This window comes from Muscardinus avellanarius (assembly GCF_963383645.1).
Source record: "Muscardinus avellanarius genome assembly, chromosome: 9".
NCBI lineage: Eukaryota > Metazoa > Chordata > Mammalia > Rodentia > Gliridae > Muscardinus > Muscardinus avellanarius.
The window spans coordinates 25,849,674-25,869,718 of NC_137795.1; the positions used below are offsets into that span (position 1 = coordinate 25,849,674).

At 41.0% G+C, this 20,045-nt stretch overlaps 1 protein-coding gene across 1 annotated transcript in view; it reads right to left on the reverse strand.

The window, feature by feature from the left end:
- Window positions 1-20,045, reverse strand: part of GLI3 (GLI family zinc finger 3) — a gene marked incomplete at both ends in the record, with an annotated part of 292,363 nt that overhangs the window by 56,778 nt on the left and 215,540 nt on the right. The window contains 3 exons of the mRNA XM_080701835.1: window positions 11,684-11,824; window positions 12,671-12,784; window positions 13,518-13,731. Coding sequence (XP_080557961.1) covers window positions 11,684-11,824; window positions 12,671-12,784; window positions 13,518-13,731 — 469 coding nt within the window. The remainder of the gene's footprint in view (window positions 1-11,683; window positions 11,825-12,670; window positions 12,785-13,517; window positions 13,732-20,045) is intronic.

Genomic DNA, 20,045 nt, shown 5'->3' on the forward strand with positions numbered 1-20,045 from the left:
GACAGCCCTGTTACAGAGAATCGACAAGCAGGTACTGATAGCAACAAGCCTTGTTATTAATCTTTCCTCTGCTGGCTTATCAGCCAAACTACTGTAAAAGGCACCGCCAAGATGGATTTTTAGAAGCCACCCTCCTCCTCCCCCACCTTCTTTTCACCCCCCTCTACCATACCATTTTATGTAATGTACACTCCACATTTATTTGCGTAACCTAGTGCTTGAGTGGCATAAAAAGGCAGCTCACATTAAGCAATTTCACAAATCAGTAGGACCTAGACCATTGCTCAGGGTTAGCCATTATAGGCTAATAAATCATACTTTCTCTTTGAGTTGTCAATCGCCAAAAAAGCTTTGTACAAGTGCTGGCATCTGTAATTCCGTAAAGGCTTTTCATCTTGAAATAAGATGCTCTGGACTGATAACAAGAATAATCCCTTCTTGATCAAGAAAAAAAAAATCTGCATTTTACCAATTAAAGCTGCTGCCAGAAGCCAAATGGCTGAGTACTGAGACTCCACTGAAGTTTATCTCTGCTAAACACAAGGAGGGATACAGTGAGGGCTGTGTTTCATTTGCAGCTTGATTACTTTATCTTGCAGTGGAAACTGCACCAGAGGAAGGAAGGTATAAGAACTTTCTGCTGCCTCCAGGGAAAGCCACTGGGAAGACCTGCTTCTCATGAACCAGGGCTCTCACACATTCTGGAGAGCTCCTGGAGATAGGCCGCACATGCTGAAGCCACAAGGTAGTGCATAGACATAACCAACCCAGAGGCTAAGACAGGAGGATCACAGGCTCGCTGCCAGTCTCAGCTACTTAATGAAGCTCTTTACAACTTAGTGAGACCCTGCTTCAAAATAAAAGAATAAAATAGGGGTGTGGCTTAGAGGTAGAATGTCCATGGGTTCCATTCCCAGTACCACCAAGGAAAGAGAGAGGAAAGACAGAGAGAAGGAAGACAGAGAGCAAGGTAAGACAGAGAGCGAGAGCGAGAGCGAGAGAACCAACTCAAAAGAATCCTCTGGCTATAGTGGAAGCCAGCTGGCACCGTTTTGTTGTTCTGATTAGGAAGACACTTTTTAGAACTCAAGGTTGTGTATTTATAACTAGGAAATAAAGCACACCAAAAAAATAAAACAGTGAAAAAATTATAATAACCCCAATGTAATCATTGCTCACTGGCCCTAAAATCTTGACTAGCACTATAGTAGGCATTTCTCATTAATTATTAAAGGTAATCCTCTCCTTACTTATTGTTATAATACTGGGGATTGAACACAATGGTGATCTACCTTTGAGCTACATCCCCTGTTCTTTTTATTTTTAATTTTGAACCAGGGTGTCACTAAGTTTCCCAGGCTACCTCTAACTATTCATCCTCCTGAGTCACTGGGATTACAGATGTGCCTACCACACGTGGCTGACAAGCATTCTGTTTTTTTGGTTTTTTTTACAAGCTCTTAATTTTATTTTCTTTATTTTTTCAAGTAGTAATGCCAGCTTTTTGTTTTTTTAATTAATTTATTTTTATGTGGAACATATTGAGAATGGCATACATTCAGACTATATGCTTGTTTGGTACCCTACCCCCTACTTCCCCCCCGACATTGAGTGTCCAGGTTAACCATGGTATATTTATATTTTTACACCAATTTGGATGTAGCTCCTTCATTAATCAATTAACCTCAGCCTTCCTCCTCTCCTCTCCTCCCATTTACTTTAAAGACTGACAATTGAAACTGGGTGTAGTGGTGCATGCTTGTAATTCCAGCATCTGGGAGGCTAAGACAGGAGAATCTAAGTTCCAGGACAACCTCAGCTACTTAGCAGAGGCCCTTTGCAAATCAGTGAGACCCTGTTTCAAAATAAAGAATACAAAATAGTGCTGAGGGTGTAGCTCGGAAGTAGAATCCCCCTGGGTCCCATGCCTAGTGCAGAGAGGGGGGGGGGGATTGAATCTCAGGGCCCTTAATTAATAAATGATCCTGAGGTTACACAAGTAAGGGACAGGAGTGAGGTTACACAAGTAAGGGACAGGAGTCCCATGGGCAAAACTGACTCCCAGGGGGTCAGCCAGCCAAGTAAAAAACATCTGACTACCCTTCGAACTTCATATGAATATCCACATCAACTGCCTGAACTGTAACTGTGACACATCTCATAAATATTCTTCCAAGTTCTTAAAAAATAATTTCAAATAGTTTCCATTGTGGGTCTCATTTCTGGCCCTGCCCTACCGCACCCATGCTTTCTTCAGGACATTGTACTTGCAGCTTCTGGGGCTCTGTAAAGCTTGGCTCAAATCCTTTTAAAAATCTCTAAGGCTCAAATCATTCTGCTCATTTAAAACAATTAATTCTTCTTTTTTCCATTTGGTTACAGGACTTCTCGTCTAGCAGCCCCATTCCCTAGGACAGTGCTCCTCTGCTCTTTAAATCTCACCTCCACTGCCTTCCTGCCTTCCAGAGACACATTTCGGCCCTGCAGTAACTGATGACTCACCACGCTTCAACTAAAAAGTACAAAATGAGTCATTTTGTAATTATATTCCTAATCCATGGCAATGTCAGAAACTCTAGCCTTATATAATATTAGCCATAATCATATATAAAATTCTGTGCTATTAACTCCTTCCTGTTGTCTTTTCAACATAGAACAGCCAACACCTTCTGCAACAGCCTCTGTTTAAACACACTGTTTTATTCCAGTCTCCACAGATCTTTCATTGCTTCTTCCACTTTTGTTTTCCCACTTCCCTCCTTGTACCTGTTTATCACTATTAGCAACTGGCACTATGGGATGCCCTTACATGAAGGGGCAGATATCATAGGTATATGTGTTAGGTCTCGTCCTCCCCAACGCCACAGACCCCAGCTCTCTAGGTCTGACGTGCATGAGGCTTTCCTCTTATAGATACTGTGCCTGCAATTTGTGTAGCGGCCAGCAGGTGGTGGTGATATATTGCAGCAGGCAGGATCATCAGCCAACACAGGGAGCCTGTACATCTCAATCAATGGCATATTTCCTATTCTTGTTCAGTTTTCATAAAGTTTCCACTGTCTTCGTTCCTCAACTAAAAAGTGGGTTTATTAACACTGCTTCTCATGGATTCTATTTTTCCTTATGTTTCAAAAAAACATTCCCCAGTTTACACAGCACTTCCACAATCTGATCTCCTTTTAAACTCATAAATAAAAAGCAAAGCTAGCCGGACGTGGTGGCGCATGCTTGTAATCCCTGCCCTTGGGAGGCGGAGACAGAAGGACCACGCAGGTTCGAAGCCAGCTGCGCTAGCTTAAGAGACCCTGTTTCCAAATTTAAAAAATATACAAAATAGGTCTGGGAGTGTAGCCCGGAGGTAGAAGAGCTTCCAGAAACCCAGTACCACCACCAAAAAAAAAAAAAAAGGCAAAGCTAAACACCCCATGAAGAAAGTGGGGTGAGTATTATCTCCACTTCACTTCACAGGTGAGAAGTTGACACTAAAATTGTAGAGAGACTTACTCAAAGTCAGACAGCTTTTGGAAAATGTAGGAATAAGGCAGATTAACACACCATCCAGTTCTTTCCAGAGTCCCTACTCACTGATGACTGCCCATTTTTTATGGTGACTGGATAGAGTACGGTGAGATGGCTTAAGTTTACAGTCTTGGCCTATATATATATATATAGTCTTTTCACCAACACTAGTGTTCCAGGAAAAAATATCACGCATGGCAGTATTTGGCTAATCCCAGAAAAGCCTAAATATTCCCAAATCTTCAAAGTGCCTTGTTTCTGGAGCTCTGTCTATGTCAGGTCAGGAGCCTGATCCCATCCCTGCATGCCAAGACCTCAGAAGTTGGAGTCTGAGTGATTTCCCTTGGGCTGGAAAGCAAATAGCAAACAAACAATGAAATTTCTCCTCCGAGAAAAAGGCTGGTTGGTTATAGATCTTGCTGAGAAATAATGAGCAGCTGATCTTAGAAAGGTAGTTTTCAAATTAAGCTCTGACGATTTATACTTACACACCCCACATATGCATGTGTTTAAATGACCTGTTGATACAGACTTCTAAATCAGATCTTTTCTTTTTAATACAAACATTTAAAAGTACATTTAAGTAGGAGAAATTGTTTCTTAAATCATAAATAAGATTAAAATGTTAGTGATTTTGAAAACATGTAATACGAATGAATCATTTTGTAGTTATATTTCTAATCTATGGAAATGTCAGAGACCCCAGCATTTCATTGTATTATCCATAACCACAAATAAATTCTCCATATGACTCATGTATATAATTCATAAAGATGACTCTATAAACATATATCTCCACTGCAAGAGAAAAGATTTAAGGTAGAACTAGAAACCATTTGGACCCCTGGGGACAGGTGACAATGTTTGGTGAGGTGCTTCTGGCTTCTAGTGGGTGGAGACCAAGGATACTACTGCTAAGCATCTTATCAGGCACAGGACAGCCCACAGTGAGGGTGATCTGTCCCTTGAGGTAGAAACAACTTGGTTTAGGGTCATCACTAAGGAGAGTCTTTAGAAGTGTGCATGAAGAGGATGAGTCTATGAATCTAACACAGCATCACTGAGAGTGGAGGAGGGACCAGACAACCTCCAGTTTTTGTGCACTGGAGGCCTGTTCAATGCCTTTAACATTTATTAATTCGTTCTGACATGCTAACCTGAACACTGCCTGAATACTAAACCTAAGCCATGTCTGACAGGTGTCAAGCATGAACATAGCGCACCCTAAATATCACTACATTCTTTTGTTTTGTTGGTACTGCAGATTGAGCCTAGGGGCATTCTACCTCTGAGCTACACCTCCAGCCCTATTTTATTTTATTTTTTGCTAATTTACTGCATGCTAGCCTTGAACCTGTGATCCTCCTGTCTCAGTCTCCCAAGTACTGGGGTTATTGGCATTTGCCACCACTCCTGGCTTCGTTTTTACTTTCTCTCTCTCTCTCTCTCTCTCTCTCTCTCTCTCTCTCTCTCTCTCTCTCTCTCTCTCTCTCCCCCCCCCCGTGTGTGTGTGTATATATGTATATATATGCATATATATATTTTTAAAGCTAATTTCCCCAACTATTTTACAAGGTCAATACTATTTTTATGTTTATTTCACAGACAAAGAAACTGAGGGTCTGAAGGGAATGTGTTATATCTAGGGGGGGGCAAACAGGCCTTGAACCCAGGTCTATCAGCATCAAAACTCACATGATACTGCTACCAGATAAGAATATTAAGCAAAAGTAGTGTTCTTTCAGATCAGGAGCTATTTTTTCTTACAAATAATAACAGGAAAACTAATCAGGCCTCAGAAGTTTACCTACACAATCTGCTTTGCCACTACCTCTCCTTCCTGCCTCTTTTCTGTTTTTTCTCATGAACTCCCCCTTCTTCTGAGCCCTTGACTCTAAACTGCACAATGAGAGCACCACTGTGTCCTGTTTCATACTGATTACAATGCTTTTATGTCTCCCTATTTTAGACCAGTCCTGCAAGGTCTAAGTAAATCCTGTTTTAAATGTGCCCACTTCTGTGCTGGGCTGAGTACCACACAGCTGTCCCAGCCTATCAGGCACACACCAGGGCTCTGTGAGTCTTCTAATGAATAGCAAATGGCTGATCTACTAAGATTGGCTCCAAGTTTTTCTAATAAAGATGAGGATACTGTACATTGTGCCAGCAACATCTGCTATAACAAGTATATTTAAGTGAGGTATAAAGCCTAGCCCAAAGTGACCATGATTGCTTCTTGTACAAAGTGGATCCACACCCAATATTCGAAGGAACTAATGATTAGCAAAATCCAGAATGTCACCTACAGTATTACTCAGAAGTAATTAAAATTTTTTTTAGTATGAAAATGTTCCCTAAATGGAGGAGACACTTACTCAATTAAGATTTTGATTAAATATTTCAGGAGGGATTGAAGAGATGAACCAATGGAAGAAAGTAACCAATACATGCCAGTTCCTAAGCTCCACCTGGGTGCAGTCACCCATAAATGAGAGCAGTTTCCTCCCCAACTCCATCCCTCCCAGGCTGGAGCAGAAAGGGGGGCTCAGCACAGCACTTTGGGGTAAGGATGGCACTTGAGCTGGAACCTATCTGCCATCCTTACCCCAAAGACTATACAATTCAATATGTTGGCTTCCTTTGACTAAAACTGAGGTCCAAGAAGGGGCAATGTCTTGGCCAAAGACCATTCATGAGAAGGGGACCTCCTGGCTTCAGTGAAGTGTGTCCCAGTTTAGCAATAACTAATATAAAATAAGCCTTAAGAGCTAACACACAGAAGCCACTAAGGCCAACAGCACAAATCCACTCTCCTCCCCCACTCCACCCTACAAAACACAAACACATAAAACAAGTAGAGATGGAGTGACCTTGTTTAGACCCTCTGCCTGCTTCTCATTAGGCCTCCTGCATGTGATCTTTGCCTGGCCTTGGACGTCATTGGGGACAGTGTTTATTTTCACGGCTGTTTCACAGTATGATAAGTGAGAAAATAACGTTCGAAAGGGTCAAATGGCTCCACGGAGGTCATCCTAAGAGTCAGGGCAGAGATGGGACTGCCATTCTGAATTCTAGCTGGGCCAAAGGAAATTCAGAATTCAGCTGGTGGACCACGCAGCCCTCACACCAGGCCCTCCATTCCATCTCCTGAGTGTTTTTCATGGAAATAATTTATGTGGGTACAATTTAGTCAGCAATTTTACAAAGCTGCTGACCCCAAAGGCAAAGTTGTCAAAAGATGGCTTTGAAGTTTGTAATCTTTAGTCTATATTTTACATGCCATGTTTCCAAATAATAATTAGAGAAACTAAATTAAGCGGCAACTCCACATAAGAGAAAAATAAGACCAAAATTTCCACTCATTCCTAGATTTAGATGTCATGTGCACACAAAACTAATTTCTACCTCATACTGGAGACCCCTATCACATCTTTTTTCTTAGGGTCTTTTTGGAACTGGGAATCCCCTATCACATCTTAAATCAAATTTTATCTTTGGTAAAGATGCATGATGCACCTTTAGCAAAGTGATCAAAGTTAAGAGGGAAGACATTTAAAATAAAAACTTAGGAACTTGGTATTAATATGAAAATAATGTCTTCACATCCTAACTCTTCCTTGTATTTTCTGGTTACATCAATTCTTCACAAATTAGATGTTATCTCTTTATATATAAACCTCTATGATATTAAGTGAAAGCCTTCCATTTTCATGCTGCTCATATATAGAATATTTGTTCCCAAGTGGCAGCAAAGGTATTTGTAACTGTATTCTTTTGATAAAGAAAACTTCAGCATACTTTTAAAGATCAAAATTCTGCAGTATACTGTAAGTATTTAAAATGTAAGTAGGTGGTTAATCACTTTACAAAAAGGAAAATTTTGACATAAAGTTTAAAATATACAAATGGAGAATTACAGTGACTAAAACGCCACCCAGTTGAAGTTGGCTGCTAATATAAATATACCTCACATCCTCTGCATTTCTGCCCTACAGGCAGAAGTCGCCCCACACACATACCCCCAGTGTGATTGCCATAGCCCTCTGCAGGGCCACCCTGGTGGGGATAAGGCTTATGGATAAAGCTGTTAAAAACAATATGACTTTATATGACTTTCTAGAGATCTTTGGAAAGAATTTCAAGATTTTTTAAAAACAGAAACAGAAGGTTGAACTGCTCAAGCCGAGGGCAGAGTTGGAGGGGCATACCAAGCAGGTGGATAGGCAGTATGGTAATTATTCTTTCTGATCTAAGCAGTGATGCCTTCTAGAATAATTAGCCATCTAGCAGTGATGACTCCACTCTGAGATGCACAGCCTCTGCATTTATTTTTCCCCTCTCTGTTTAAAAAGCCTCATAAGACCCTGTTAGAGACACAAGGTTATTCTCTACCACCAAAGCATGCAAGTTTCAGAGAACCTGAAATGAAGTTGTGCTGCAGATGAGCATATTTCAGACACTGCAGCCCTCAAGGATCAAAGATAGAACTTACTTCTGTGACAAAACTAAAACAAGAGGAAAAAGGGTCTCAGGAGGACAGGAAACACTTCTCATCCACGTGAAAAGGCAGGCTGTGCTGCTTTACATAACAGCACAAGGAGCCAAAACAAAGCTAAACAACACTGAAAACAGATGCCCTGTAGCTTTCAGATTCGCACTTAAATAAATTTAAGATTCACATCTTTGTAATGTTACACACAACAAGAGTCTGGTTAACTTAAAATTGAAGGGAAAACCCAGGCTTTCACCATATTTTGAGATGTAAGGTTACATGTCTTTCAGCAGTCAAGGGAAGAGGAAATACTAGCATCTTGACATATCAATAATAAATTCAGTCTTAATCAAATGTATTTGAACATAATATTTGTACTATATATCCCCCTTGCTTTCTTGTTCCCTTCTATTTTAAATGACAAGAAAGGGACAAAGTACAACAAAAATCTAGTCAACAAAAATATACATTTATCGTCTTATCTTCTGGTCACAGAAGTAAATTTATGGCAAACTTAATACTAGCTTGAGTTCAACTAAGCCTAATTATAATTATCTTGCTGGGAAGATAAATTAATTAAACATCCCAGTGATAAAGACCCTATCAGCAACCCTAGAATAAACACCCACTGCAGAAGGAGATGGGCTTGAAATAAAGGGGAAGAGAAGGGAAAGGCAGTATTTAGCCCATCTGTTTGGACAGTAATGGGCGAGGTAATCTTTTCAAGAGTACGTGGAGTGCATTACACTGGAAATGAGACTACCTGGCAGTAAATTCAGCCAAGTTCCTAATTCTCTTCTTCAACTTTGTGATTTGCTAATGTGAAACACATGTCTCCTTTTTGCACCAAGTTCAAATAACTCTGGAATTCCAACCGTGCAGCTCAGCGACTGAACCAGAACAAGGGGAGAACTTGTCAGGATTTAAGAGCTTTCAGCAAAGCCCTTCAATTGCAGCCAGCACCCTATTCCATGGAAGGATATCAATTATAGATAGTGACTCGCTTTAGCAGGCAGGCGGGACTGTCAGACACTAGATAGACAACCATGAAGAATCATGAATCTTTCTATTAACTGTAAGAGGGGGGGAAAGAATGGGTCATGGCTATAAATAAGGCAGAGCATCAGAATGGTTTAACACCTTGCCTCTTGGGTGTATGTGGCATGAAAATTCAACTAATTCATGAAACATTTTCTCTCCAAGAAAAACCATGGGAGCAGAAAAAGTTAACATATTCAATGTCCCTTAAAAAAGTGAACTTTATAACTGGTATTTATTCCACCTGCCACGAAAGTAATTAGGTGGGTTTGAAATAGCTATTCCTTCAGTCAACAAAATAGAAAGTACCTATTCTATCCCAGGCCACTGCTAATGCTACCAGGTACACTCATGAGCAGGAAGGAACCTCTGTCCTGCACCGTGAAATCAATTTAAACACACAAATTCAGAATATTCATACTTTAGACACGAGGAAAAGGGCAAAATATGAGTGATAAAAACTAGAATTATTATTATTCATGTTATTGTAAATTCTTCTTCTTCTTTTTTTTTTTTTTTGGTGGTACTGGGGTTCCTGGAAGCCCTTCTACCTCCGGGCTACACTCCCAGACCTATTTTTATACTTTTTTATTTGGATACAGGGTCTCTTAAGCCAGCGAGGCTGGCTTTGAACCTGCACGATCCTCCTGTCTCCACCTCCCAAGAGCAGGGATTACAAGTGTGCGCCACCATGCCCGGCCATGTTATTGTAAATTCTCAGGAAAATAGTTTTCAAAGCAAGCAGCGCTACACCCAACTTTTTTATAATGGCAAGCAGCTTTGACACAAATAATTTTCCTAATTTATAGTGTTCATTCTTATATCACTGAGAATATTCATGGAATATATTATTCTTTTTTTTTTTTTTTTTTTTGCAGGTTTGGGGATGGAACCCAGGGGCATTTGAAGTCTGAGCTATACCCCTGATCTATTTTTTATTCTTTATTTTGAAACAGGGTCTCACTAAGTTGCAGAGGGCCTCACTAAGTAGCTGAGACTGTCCGTGAACTGTGATCCCCCGGTCTCAGCCTCCCGAATGCTGGGATTACAAGTGTGCACCACCACGCCTGGCTGGATATGTTTCTTTGAGAATATTTTCTTATATTGAAAAATAAATTCCCAACTCCCTCCTCTTAGTATTAACAATGTATTTGTGGTTTTCATAAAGCAGTGAGCAAGAACAAAGGGCTATTAAGTCAGACTTGATTTAAAAATAATACTTGCATCAAATTAAGCAAAAAAAAAAACATTTGTGGAAAAATCTGAAAATATTCCTTAATTAAAAACATTTTACTTTCTAGGTTTTTGCTATGCTCAGAAATCTGTAATCCTTCCTATGCAAGTACTAAGACATGATTAACAGTGAAAACAGAGAGGGACCCTGCTAATGTCATGCTAAATCCTCAAGACATTCTATATGTAACGCTTCTCATAAGCTGGCAAGCTGCATATCTAACATGACCATGTAACTTCAATGTGTATGATATATTAGGTAGGATAGGCTCAGTTGCAAAAGTTAGACTTCAAAAGCACATACAGCCTATGAGAAAATGAGAGGAATTTTTATATTTTAGTGTTTAGTCAAAATAGATGATGTTTATCCAGAAATATATACCACCTAAAATGCAGTTACTGTAAAATAATGGACGATGAGTATTACTGTATGCCCATGTGTGTGTATATTTTTGTATGAGTCACAGAGGCAGTCAAATTTTCCATCATATCAAAAGCCGAAGAAACTGCTCTACTTGGTGAAACTATCTTAAATACGATCCTGTGCTTCTGCACAGTTGTTGTTTGAGCCTGTATCTTTGATGCTGGATGCTCTAAATGCACTTCTATGTCAGTTGCTCTTGATCTCGTTTGTGAGGGAGAGTCCTCTGGCCTTTGAGAAAGTGCCAAGTACCATGAAGCATTGGCAAAGGAGGCATGGGGGTGAGGCTGACTGCAATATCCAAAATCATACACAGGAGAGCGAGTAGAACATCTGAACCTGGTTTGGGAAAAGAAGTTATGGCTCTCAACCTGATGTATGTTTTGAAATATACACAAACAATCATTAAACACATCTGCAAACACATACAACTTTTTCCACGAAACTATTAACCCCACAAGGATTGCGCTCATGTAAAAAATTATGTAATGGTTTACTTCAAACATCCACCTAATTTCATGTAGAGTCTAATTGATGCATAAAAGAGTGGGAAATTCTTTAGGCTTTGAGAGTTCATAAGAAAAAAAAAAGGAATTCCACCCCTACATTTTTTCCTATTGCTACTAGGTCTTAGAAGGGGAATCAACTTGGTTAAAGGGTTAATAATAATTCATGTCCAGCTTACTATTACTCAATAACCATCAAAGTCCCTAACTCAAAATAGTGTTTGCTGGCTTACAGGATCAGAGTCATTACACTCTCTATTGAAGACTTTATTGAATTTTACACTAAGCTTTAGCTGACTGAACAGGTCAAGCACTGTGGCTGAGAGTTTTCTTTATTCTCAGAAAGTCATAAAGCCCTCTCCAATCTGCAACGCTGCTAGCTAAGAAACTTGACTCAGCGCAGGGTCAGAGGAGATGACCTCTGTGGAAAGGTCACAGAGTTGCAGGCCCAGTTCCTGAACACTGTTCACTTACATGTACAAGCTGATCCTGGGTGTCAAACTCCCTTGTGCAGCCTTCCCAGTGGCAGTTTGTCTCGTAGATGACTTCAGGCTCCTGTTTGCTCTCATCTTTGTCTCCTTCCTCCTTGACTAGGGTTGTTCCCTCAGGCTGTTCCTAAAAGTGGGGGTTGGGGGAGAAAGAGAAAAACATCAGACACAATGGGAAGGAAGACGAGAAGGGAGAAATTTGATTTTGATCTGTCTCCCTCCCTGAATAAAATAGAGCCCAAGTCTATTCATAAGGTTTTGTAACTTAAAGAAGATAAACACCTGGAATCATTTGTGTGTACTTTTTTGGGTTTCCCACACATACCTTCTGAATATTTTTAAACTTATGATTCAAGACAACAGCCTAACTTCTAGTGATGATAAAAAGTTGAAGAATACCCCAAATACAAAGCTGAAAATAAACTAAAATGTTATCTTTAAAACAGACAAAAACACAAAACAAAACCCATAAGAGAATTTAATTAGGTCATAGAGTTTTTATTCCAAAGGCTGGCTTTTCTATTTTGTTGAGTTGTTTCAATTCTTTTCAGAATATAAATTTTTCTTTTCTTTTATAATCCTGAGTAATGGTTTATGAGTACTTCTGTTTTCTCTGTTATTGGAGACTGTGGGAGGTGCATTGTGGGCTTTTTAGGGTTTAGCCTCTGATCTCCAAGGATATTATTGTGGTCTGAGGCTTAGGAACCACAGCATCTAATGCTCCTGGACATACTCCTTTCTAGTCTTCTAGGGCAGCTTCACAGCATGGCAAATACAAAGAATTTCAAGAATTCTTCGAAGGACTCAGGTGTGTTGATTTGAGTCTTCATCTCAGGCCAGACAATAAAATTTGTATATGGGCAATAAGGCTGTTGTCTAGCAAGATGAAAGAGGAGAGATGGACTTCAGAACCCTCTTCTTCAAAGTTCTCACTGGAAAGGCAATCTGGGCTCGAGCCTGGCCGGGGTCCTACCTGCTGGCCCCGTGCCCCTGGGCTGGGCAGATCTTCATCAGGTTTGATCTTGGACCGCTTATTGTGCATCGGGTCTCCTGTGCTGCTCACTGCAGACTCACTTGTGGGCTTGTTCTGCTAGTCACATTTGCAAGCCAAAGACAAAAGTTAGGTTTTTGTCAATGAATAGGACCATAATTAAAACCTGTAACTTGAGAAAACCAGCCTAATTTGGCAATAGAACAAAGACTCTAAGGATATCCCAACCCCCTGGTAACAGAATTCAGATAATATGATCAAAGAGAAACAAGAACATTCATGAAGCACCTCTTCTTTTTCACTCGTGAGTATAAGCTCCCATGGTTTTTAAAATCTAGAGCTCCAACAGTGTCTTTCCAAAAAGTAATGTCAGGAGACCATCATAAACACTGGTGAAGTTCTTTAACTCAGGCATCCAAATTCTTCTGCAATGGCAGAGTAGGATAAGAACAAAAACAATGGCACAGATATATTCTCATTCTAGCATATACACGATGCTACGCAGCAACCTGGTGCTAGTAGAGGGAATGGACAATGCTCAAATGAGGAACAATACCTTCACACAGTCTATTTCTAATAGACATAGTTTATAGATGGCACCAAGTAAGGGTGCAGCCTTATCATGTTGTCTGCTTTTCTACCCATAAAAGAGGTACTCTTGTTTATTGCGCACATTCAAAATTGAGGAATACAAGCCTGGGTTAAGGAGACAGGATGCCAGTGTGAATCGGTGAGACCACCAGAGTCTTAGGTAATACTGGGCAACATATTGGCAAGGCCCCTCCTCTGCTGACCAACAGGGACCAGACTGTAGAGATTTCTCTCTCACCTGTGAGGACTCAGAAGGACCAGAGCTGACCTGGACGGGGTTCAGAACTGTAGGGATCCCTGGAATTGGCCTCTGTGTTGGAAAAGTTGGGGCTGGGTGGATCAGTGGAGGGCTGTGTCCAAAGGCAGAGCCTAAGCTTTGCTGCCGGCTTAGGATCTGTTGATGCATATGGAGAGAGACAGGTGCTGACGGGTAGGTGAAGCTCAAAGCAGGACTGTATGCAGGGAGACAGAAAACAGACAACAATCACTGGTCTCAGAGATTATCACAAACATATAAAACCCACTGCTTTATACCAATCATGTTACAAACTTGAACTATATCAGGTATGTCTATTTAAATGAGAAGGTAGAAACAATTACTGCCAAACACCTGGAAAACTTCCAAAAGAAAGTTTTTTTTTTTGGATTACTGAAAGGAGACACACATGTGCATGCGGACATACCCACAGACCTGAAATATTCTGCAAAACGAAAATAAAAGGCATCAGTTCAATAATAGCTATTTATTGTAATAACAAACTTTATATAAAAAAAGAATTGGTGGCTACATGCTTTATAGTACTTTTATGGGCTCTCAGTTCCATATGTTCCTGTGCATGGAGCAATTCCTTTAATCTTAGCTCACACCACACGCTTTCATATGTCTCCAGATCTTATTACAAGAGGAAAGAAAATCAATTGGTTAAATGTGTTTTGAACACCATGCTTGTCATATCACTCATTTGTTTGTAAAGATGGAAAGCTTGGTTCATCCAGAATGCCACCTAAAGAATTTCCATCAGTGCCGTCTGGTTACAGAAGCTGATGGATTAACCTCTCCCCACTGAAATCGGTGATCAATGGGCTTCGATGGAGGAATATTCCAATGGGAGAGCAGAGCTCCCTCCTCTAGCTAAACAGCATTAAATGTCTATTACAGCCCATTATGCATGCTAATGCCTGTCACCGCTTTATTATGCTGCCGTGTTTCCCTGGCTACAGTAAGTTCTGAGGAAGCACCGCTATTACCTAAAGATTCCCTGACTAGTGGGCTGTGAGTGGCAAATCATTCTTTGTGCCAGCACAGTTTAGAAACCAAATCCTCTTAAAGCAAAGAAGGGCTCTTGAGGACTTTGCCAGTGGCTTTAAAATGCATGTAAAACTAATAATTGCATTCATGGAAATTTCTTTTAAAAATAATCAGTGAAAAAAAATATATAGCATCCTATCCTGCTGTGTAATAGCCAGAAAGAATTAGGGTTTCTTGTAATGTCAAAGGTAGAACTCATGCAAATTTCCAATCTGGTGGGTTAATTGCTATTGCTGTTAAGCACATTAGCTGAGAATAAAATAATTACAATAACAAAATTCAGACCATTTCAACAACTTTAAGTAATAATTCCAAAGATATGCTCTGTTCATTAATGTGACTCTACATTTTTGCCTATTTGACTACAATCCATGAAAGGCAACTTCAATGGGATTACATTACTATTATTCCTACAGAGAACCTTCTATTACAATAGCTTGCCCATTTAAGACTGAATATCATTAAGAATACCCTAGGAGAATTCCACGGGGCTTTGAGGAACTCTCCTTTCATTCTGTATTGTATTTCTTTAATAAAAGAAAGCAGAAACATGGTGAAAACAGTCATTGTTCACAGTAAGTTAGGGAGAAATCAGTAATAATATTTCGTTTCTGCAGCGCTATAGTTTCTGCCTGTATTTCCGAAAGCAACCGTGAATGATTACAGCAAGACTTAGCTAAGGTAGCTGTGTGGATGATTGATAGGGCATTAATCAAAAGATGCATATCTGCCTCAGAATTTGTTCACAAGCTTTCTTCTAATAGCTGATTTCATGTTCACTGAGCTCTATGCCAGTTTGTCCAATTTATTTTTCAGTGTACAAGCCATTCATCAAGAAACACAATGATTTAACACCCCCCTTTCTTTGGATGAATGAGTATGACTAAGTGTAACCACCTTATCCTATTCATTAAAGAAACAAAACCCAAAAGACCCTACTACCCACTTCATATGTAATTATAACATCAGGAAGACTTTGCTCAAACCTCCACAGACCCTTCCTAAGTTCCCAGGTTCTGAACTATCCAACAGGCTCAGAGGGGAGACCCAAAGGGTGGCTGATACTTCTCATTCTGCAAGGCATGACCTGATCAGGAATCAAGGCCATCAAAGAAAACAGCTCATGGGGGAGAAAATGCCCTGAATTTTTGTACATAAGCAATTCACAACTACTGATATCCAGAAAAGGCAGGTACTTTTTTTTTTTTTTTTTTTTTTTTAAGTGTAGGAAAGCAAACAGTGAGGTTCCGCTTCCTTAGGGCTTCAATCTTCCTTGTCTTCAGGGTGCTGATATTCTGCTGGTAAAATCAAGTGACAGAAGTAAACATAATCTGAAATCCACATTAACGATTAGACTGCAGGGTCATTAGGGAGCATAGAATGGGCCTCTGGTGTTCAACTCTCATGGCTCATCCATAAAGACCCAGCAACAGAAGCTCTGTTCTTTGTGTGAGAAGAACCTAGGGCATAGAGAGGTCCCAGAATCCCTGTGTTAGCCCTGAAGACGTGGCCCTGCCCTGTTCTGACTTCTGACTTCTGCAAGGTGCTACAAATGGGGTCAGAGTGCTGCTCAGCTCCAGATTACAAAGCCTGTTTAGAATTCAGTAGTGGAAGTAGAAAGTTCTCAGTTCTGCCACAGTACTGGTTAAGGGACTGGGGAGTCAAGGAACCCCTAGTCTCAGAACACACCTGCAGTGGACCAAGTTTTCTGAGGAAGACGCAGAAGACAGACCATGATTAGGCAAAGCACACGGGGTGTCAAGGACAAGAGGCAGGACACCCTTTCTATTAAATGATACCTCCCAAGTGTACCCTCAACCCCCTCATGTGAAAAATGTGAATTTAAGAACCAGCTGAGCACTTCTGGTGATAAGGAGGGTAAAGGAACCCAAGCCACTGCCTCCTCAGCTCAAAATCTAAGTGGGGAGGACCTCGGGCAGAGGGGAGTCTTATCCCAGCACTTGCTGAGTCCCCTGCCTGCAGCCCTTTGTTCCTAACACTCAGGACAGCTGCACGCTTTTGGTCACTTAGGTTCCATCTCAAATGTCACCTACTCAAAGCCTTGGCTCATCAGCATCTCCATCTCCCTGTCCTATCACTGTCTAGTTCTAAAAGATTCTATTCCCATGGAAGCACACACCTCTCTCTGTAATAATATCTTCTCTCCTTCTAGAAGGTTAGTTTCAGGGTGAGCTGGGCACTGGTGCCTGGCACACAGTAAGCACTCAACACTGAGTCCATAAATGACTGAATCTTCCTCAGTGCATTCATTTCCTATGCTGCTGTAACAAATGGCCGCAATTTATATGCTTAAAACTGCACCTGTGCTTGGCGTGGTGGTGCACGCTTGTAATCCCCACGCTTGGGAGGCTGAGATAGGAGGATCACACGGGTTCGAAGCCAGCCTCAGTTACTTAGTGAGGCTCTCAGTAACTTAGTGAGACCCTGTTTCCAAATAAATATAAAAAAGGTCTGGGAGTATAGCCCGGAGGTAGAAAGCCTCTGGGTTCCACCCCCAGTACCACCAAAAAAACAAAACAAAACAACAAAAAAAAAACCCTGCATTTGTGGTTTATCATCATACAGCTCTAGAAATCAGTGGTCTAAAAGGATTGGTAGTCTTGCAATTTCAGGAGCTCTGGGGCCCTTACCTCTTGCAACTTTAAGGGATGCCCACATCCCTTGACTCAGAGCTCTGCCTCACTCTGATACTTTCTTCCAACAAAGTCTGACCCTTCTGCCTCCCTCTTATGAGGATCCCTTTTAGCATGTAAGGTAACATATCTCCAGGTTCTAGGGATGAGGATGTGAACATCTTCAGGGCTCATTATTCTGCCTACTTCACTCAGAACAGTCACCTGAAAACCAAGAAATTTTCTTCTGAAAACTACAATTAGTGGCATATCTGTAAAATAGTATTATATCATCAAAGGTAGTGTCTAAATTTCTTCTTCCAATAGGATTTCAGCAGCTTGGCAGACACTTTGTAGATAAAAAAAGAATTAAGAAGGGCAAATTCTACCTTCAGAGGCCCTGAGAAAAAAACTTTCAAAATAGTTTTATGTATTCATTCTACAATTTCCTAGAAATTAGGGCTGACAGTGTAGCTTAGTGGTAGAAGTATGTCTAGCATGTGTGAGGCCTGGGTCAATGCCTAGCACACACACACACACCCACATGCAAACCGGGTTTTAATCCTCAATGTTGTCATAAGTTGTATAGTAACTCTCACTTCTGTGGAAGTCTTCTGTCGGGAATCTCAACAACCATCCTAAACTGCCCATAAGTAGAAAAGAAAGGTGCTAAACAACCAAGATAAATGTTATAAAACCCATATACTCCTTTATTAATTCAAACGAAATTTAGGCAAGGACTTTCTGTTTACCCCATTTATATTTCTGAATAATTATTTGTAACTAGGAAGTTATATATTAATTGTAATTAATAGATAAAATTTTGAAATGCACATTCATGTTTGAATTTATTTTTTTATTTTTTATTTTTTCCAGGGCCACTGCCTACTTTAATAGATAGCAGCTGGCTGAGGGCCCCTTCAGCCCACCCTCTTAATTTGACAGCCCTTAGAAGACCAACAGAGGAACATACACTGCTCCCTGCCCTGGGGATCCTGGTTCTGGGATGGGGGGCTAGCTTCACAGAGGTCTCCTAAGTACAAGGGGTGACTGGTGAGAGAGGCACAGGGCCTGGGTAGGCAGCAGGAACCTGGAAAGAGTAGGCTGTTTCTGGGAAGCCTGGGTCACAGTTTCCTGGGTCTGTGGGAGTCTCTGCTCTGTGTCTAGGCATGTACAGAGGAAGCCATTGATTTGTCATTAGCAGCAGCATAGGACAGGGGAGGGATGCAAGGGGTGCTCCAGATAGTTATGAAGGTAGAGGTGGGTTTTTTCCTTAATTGAAAAAAGATGCCACTTGAGACTCCTGACTTAACACAAGAATAAGTGTGGGCAGGTTGGGAGGGCACGCAGGGCATGAACCTGGGTCTGGAAGGGGGCCAGGTGGGCTAGAACCTGGAGGACACCATGCAGGACCCCCTTAGCAGATGTGCATTTTTTCCTCAATTAAAAACAACCCAGAGCCAGGTGTGTTGGCTCACACTTGTTATCCCTGCGCTTGGGAGGCAGAGACAGGAGGATTGCGCAGGTTCGTAGCCAGGCTCCCTGGCTTAGGAGACCCTGTTTCCAAAAAAAAAAAATTTAAAAAAAGGTCTGGGAGTATAGCCTGGAGGTAGGATTTCCAGGAACCCCAGTACCACCAAAAAATAAAAAATAAAATAAAAACAACCCAGAATATAAGACAACTAACAGATAAGAAAAGGTTTGAAAAAGGAACCACCATATATATGTTTAATACAACTGTGTCAAATGGAAAAAAAAGTATTTACACATTAGTTGTTTTGACATTGCCTAGTTCTATATGAAAAGTGGGGTATCATGTATGAGTTAGCTGCTCTATATAGAAATGAGTGCTATTGCCATTGTTTACTTTCCCATAGTTATAAACAAACAAACAAACAAAAAGCTAGGCATGGTGGCCCACACTTGTAATCCCAGTACTTGGGAGGCTGAGACAGGACGATTGCAGGTTCAAGAACAGCCTCAGCTACTTAATGAAGCCCTTTGCAACTTAAACTCTGTTTCAAAATAAAGAGTAAAAAATAGGGCTGGGGGTGAAGCTCAGAGGCAGAATGCCCCTGGGTTCAATCCCCAGTTAGTACCACACACACAAAAAAAAACTCAGTACAGAAATGATTAATTAAACTGAATACACAATCATCTCCATAATGTAATGAATTTTACACAAAGGGAGAGTCAACAGCTAATGCAAAAGATACTTTTTCCTGTCTTCTGAAAAGGAACTAACTTGCAGCCTCAGTGACAGGGGCATGGGTCACATGTGGCCTGGGCCGGGACCCAGTGCACCCATGAGCTCAATGCGAAGGAATCAGCCTGAATGACCAGCAAAGCACTAGCTGCTGGTGACAGAAAGCCCTCCTGCCCTGGGCCCTCTGTTGGGGGCACAGTGGGGGGCATTGCAAACTCTACCCAGGGCCCAGACCAGCCAGCTTATGAGGAGAGTGGCCTGCGGCTGCAGACCCAGTGCTTCCACTGTTGGGAACAGCGCTGGGCAAGGGGGCCTGGTGTGGTGGTGACCAGAGCTGGGGAAGGAGAAGCTCTGCCCTGACCCCATGGGCGCAGTGTGCCCCTCCAGAGCCTAAAACTTCCACAGGGCCGGACTCACTGTGGCCACGTTTGACTTTTTTAACAAACATTTTTTCACACCAGGGAAGTGATGTAAGTCAATATTTGTTCAGAAATGCCATGGTCAATATGTAAATCAAATTTATATTTAATTCCTGAAATGATATATAAGTAGGGACACCAAATGCTTACATTGTGAAAATCACTCAATTGTTCATTATAAAATGTAATAAGATTTAGT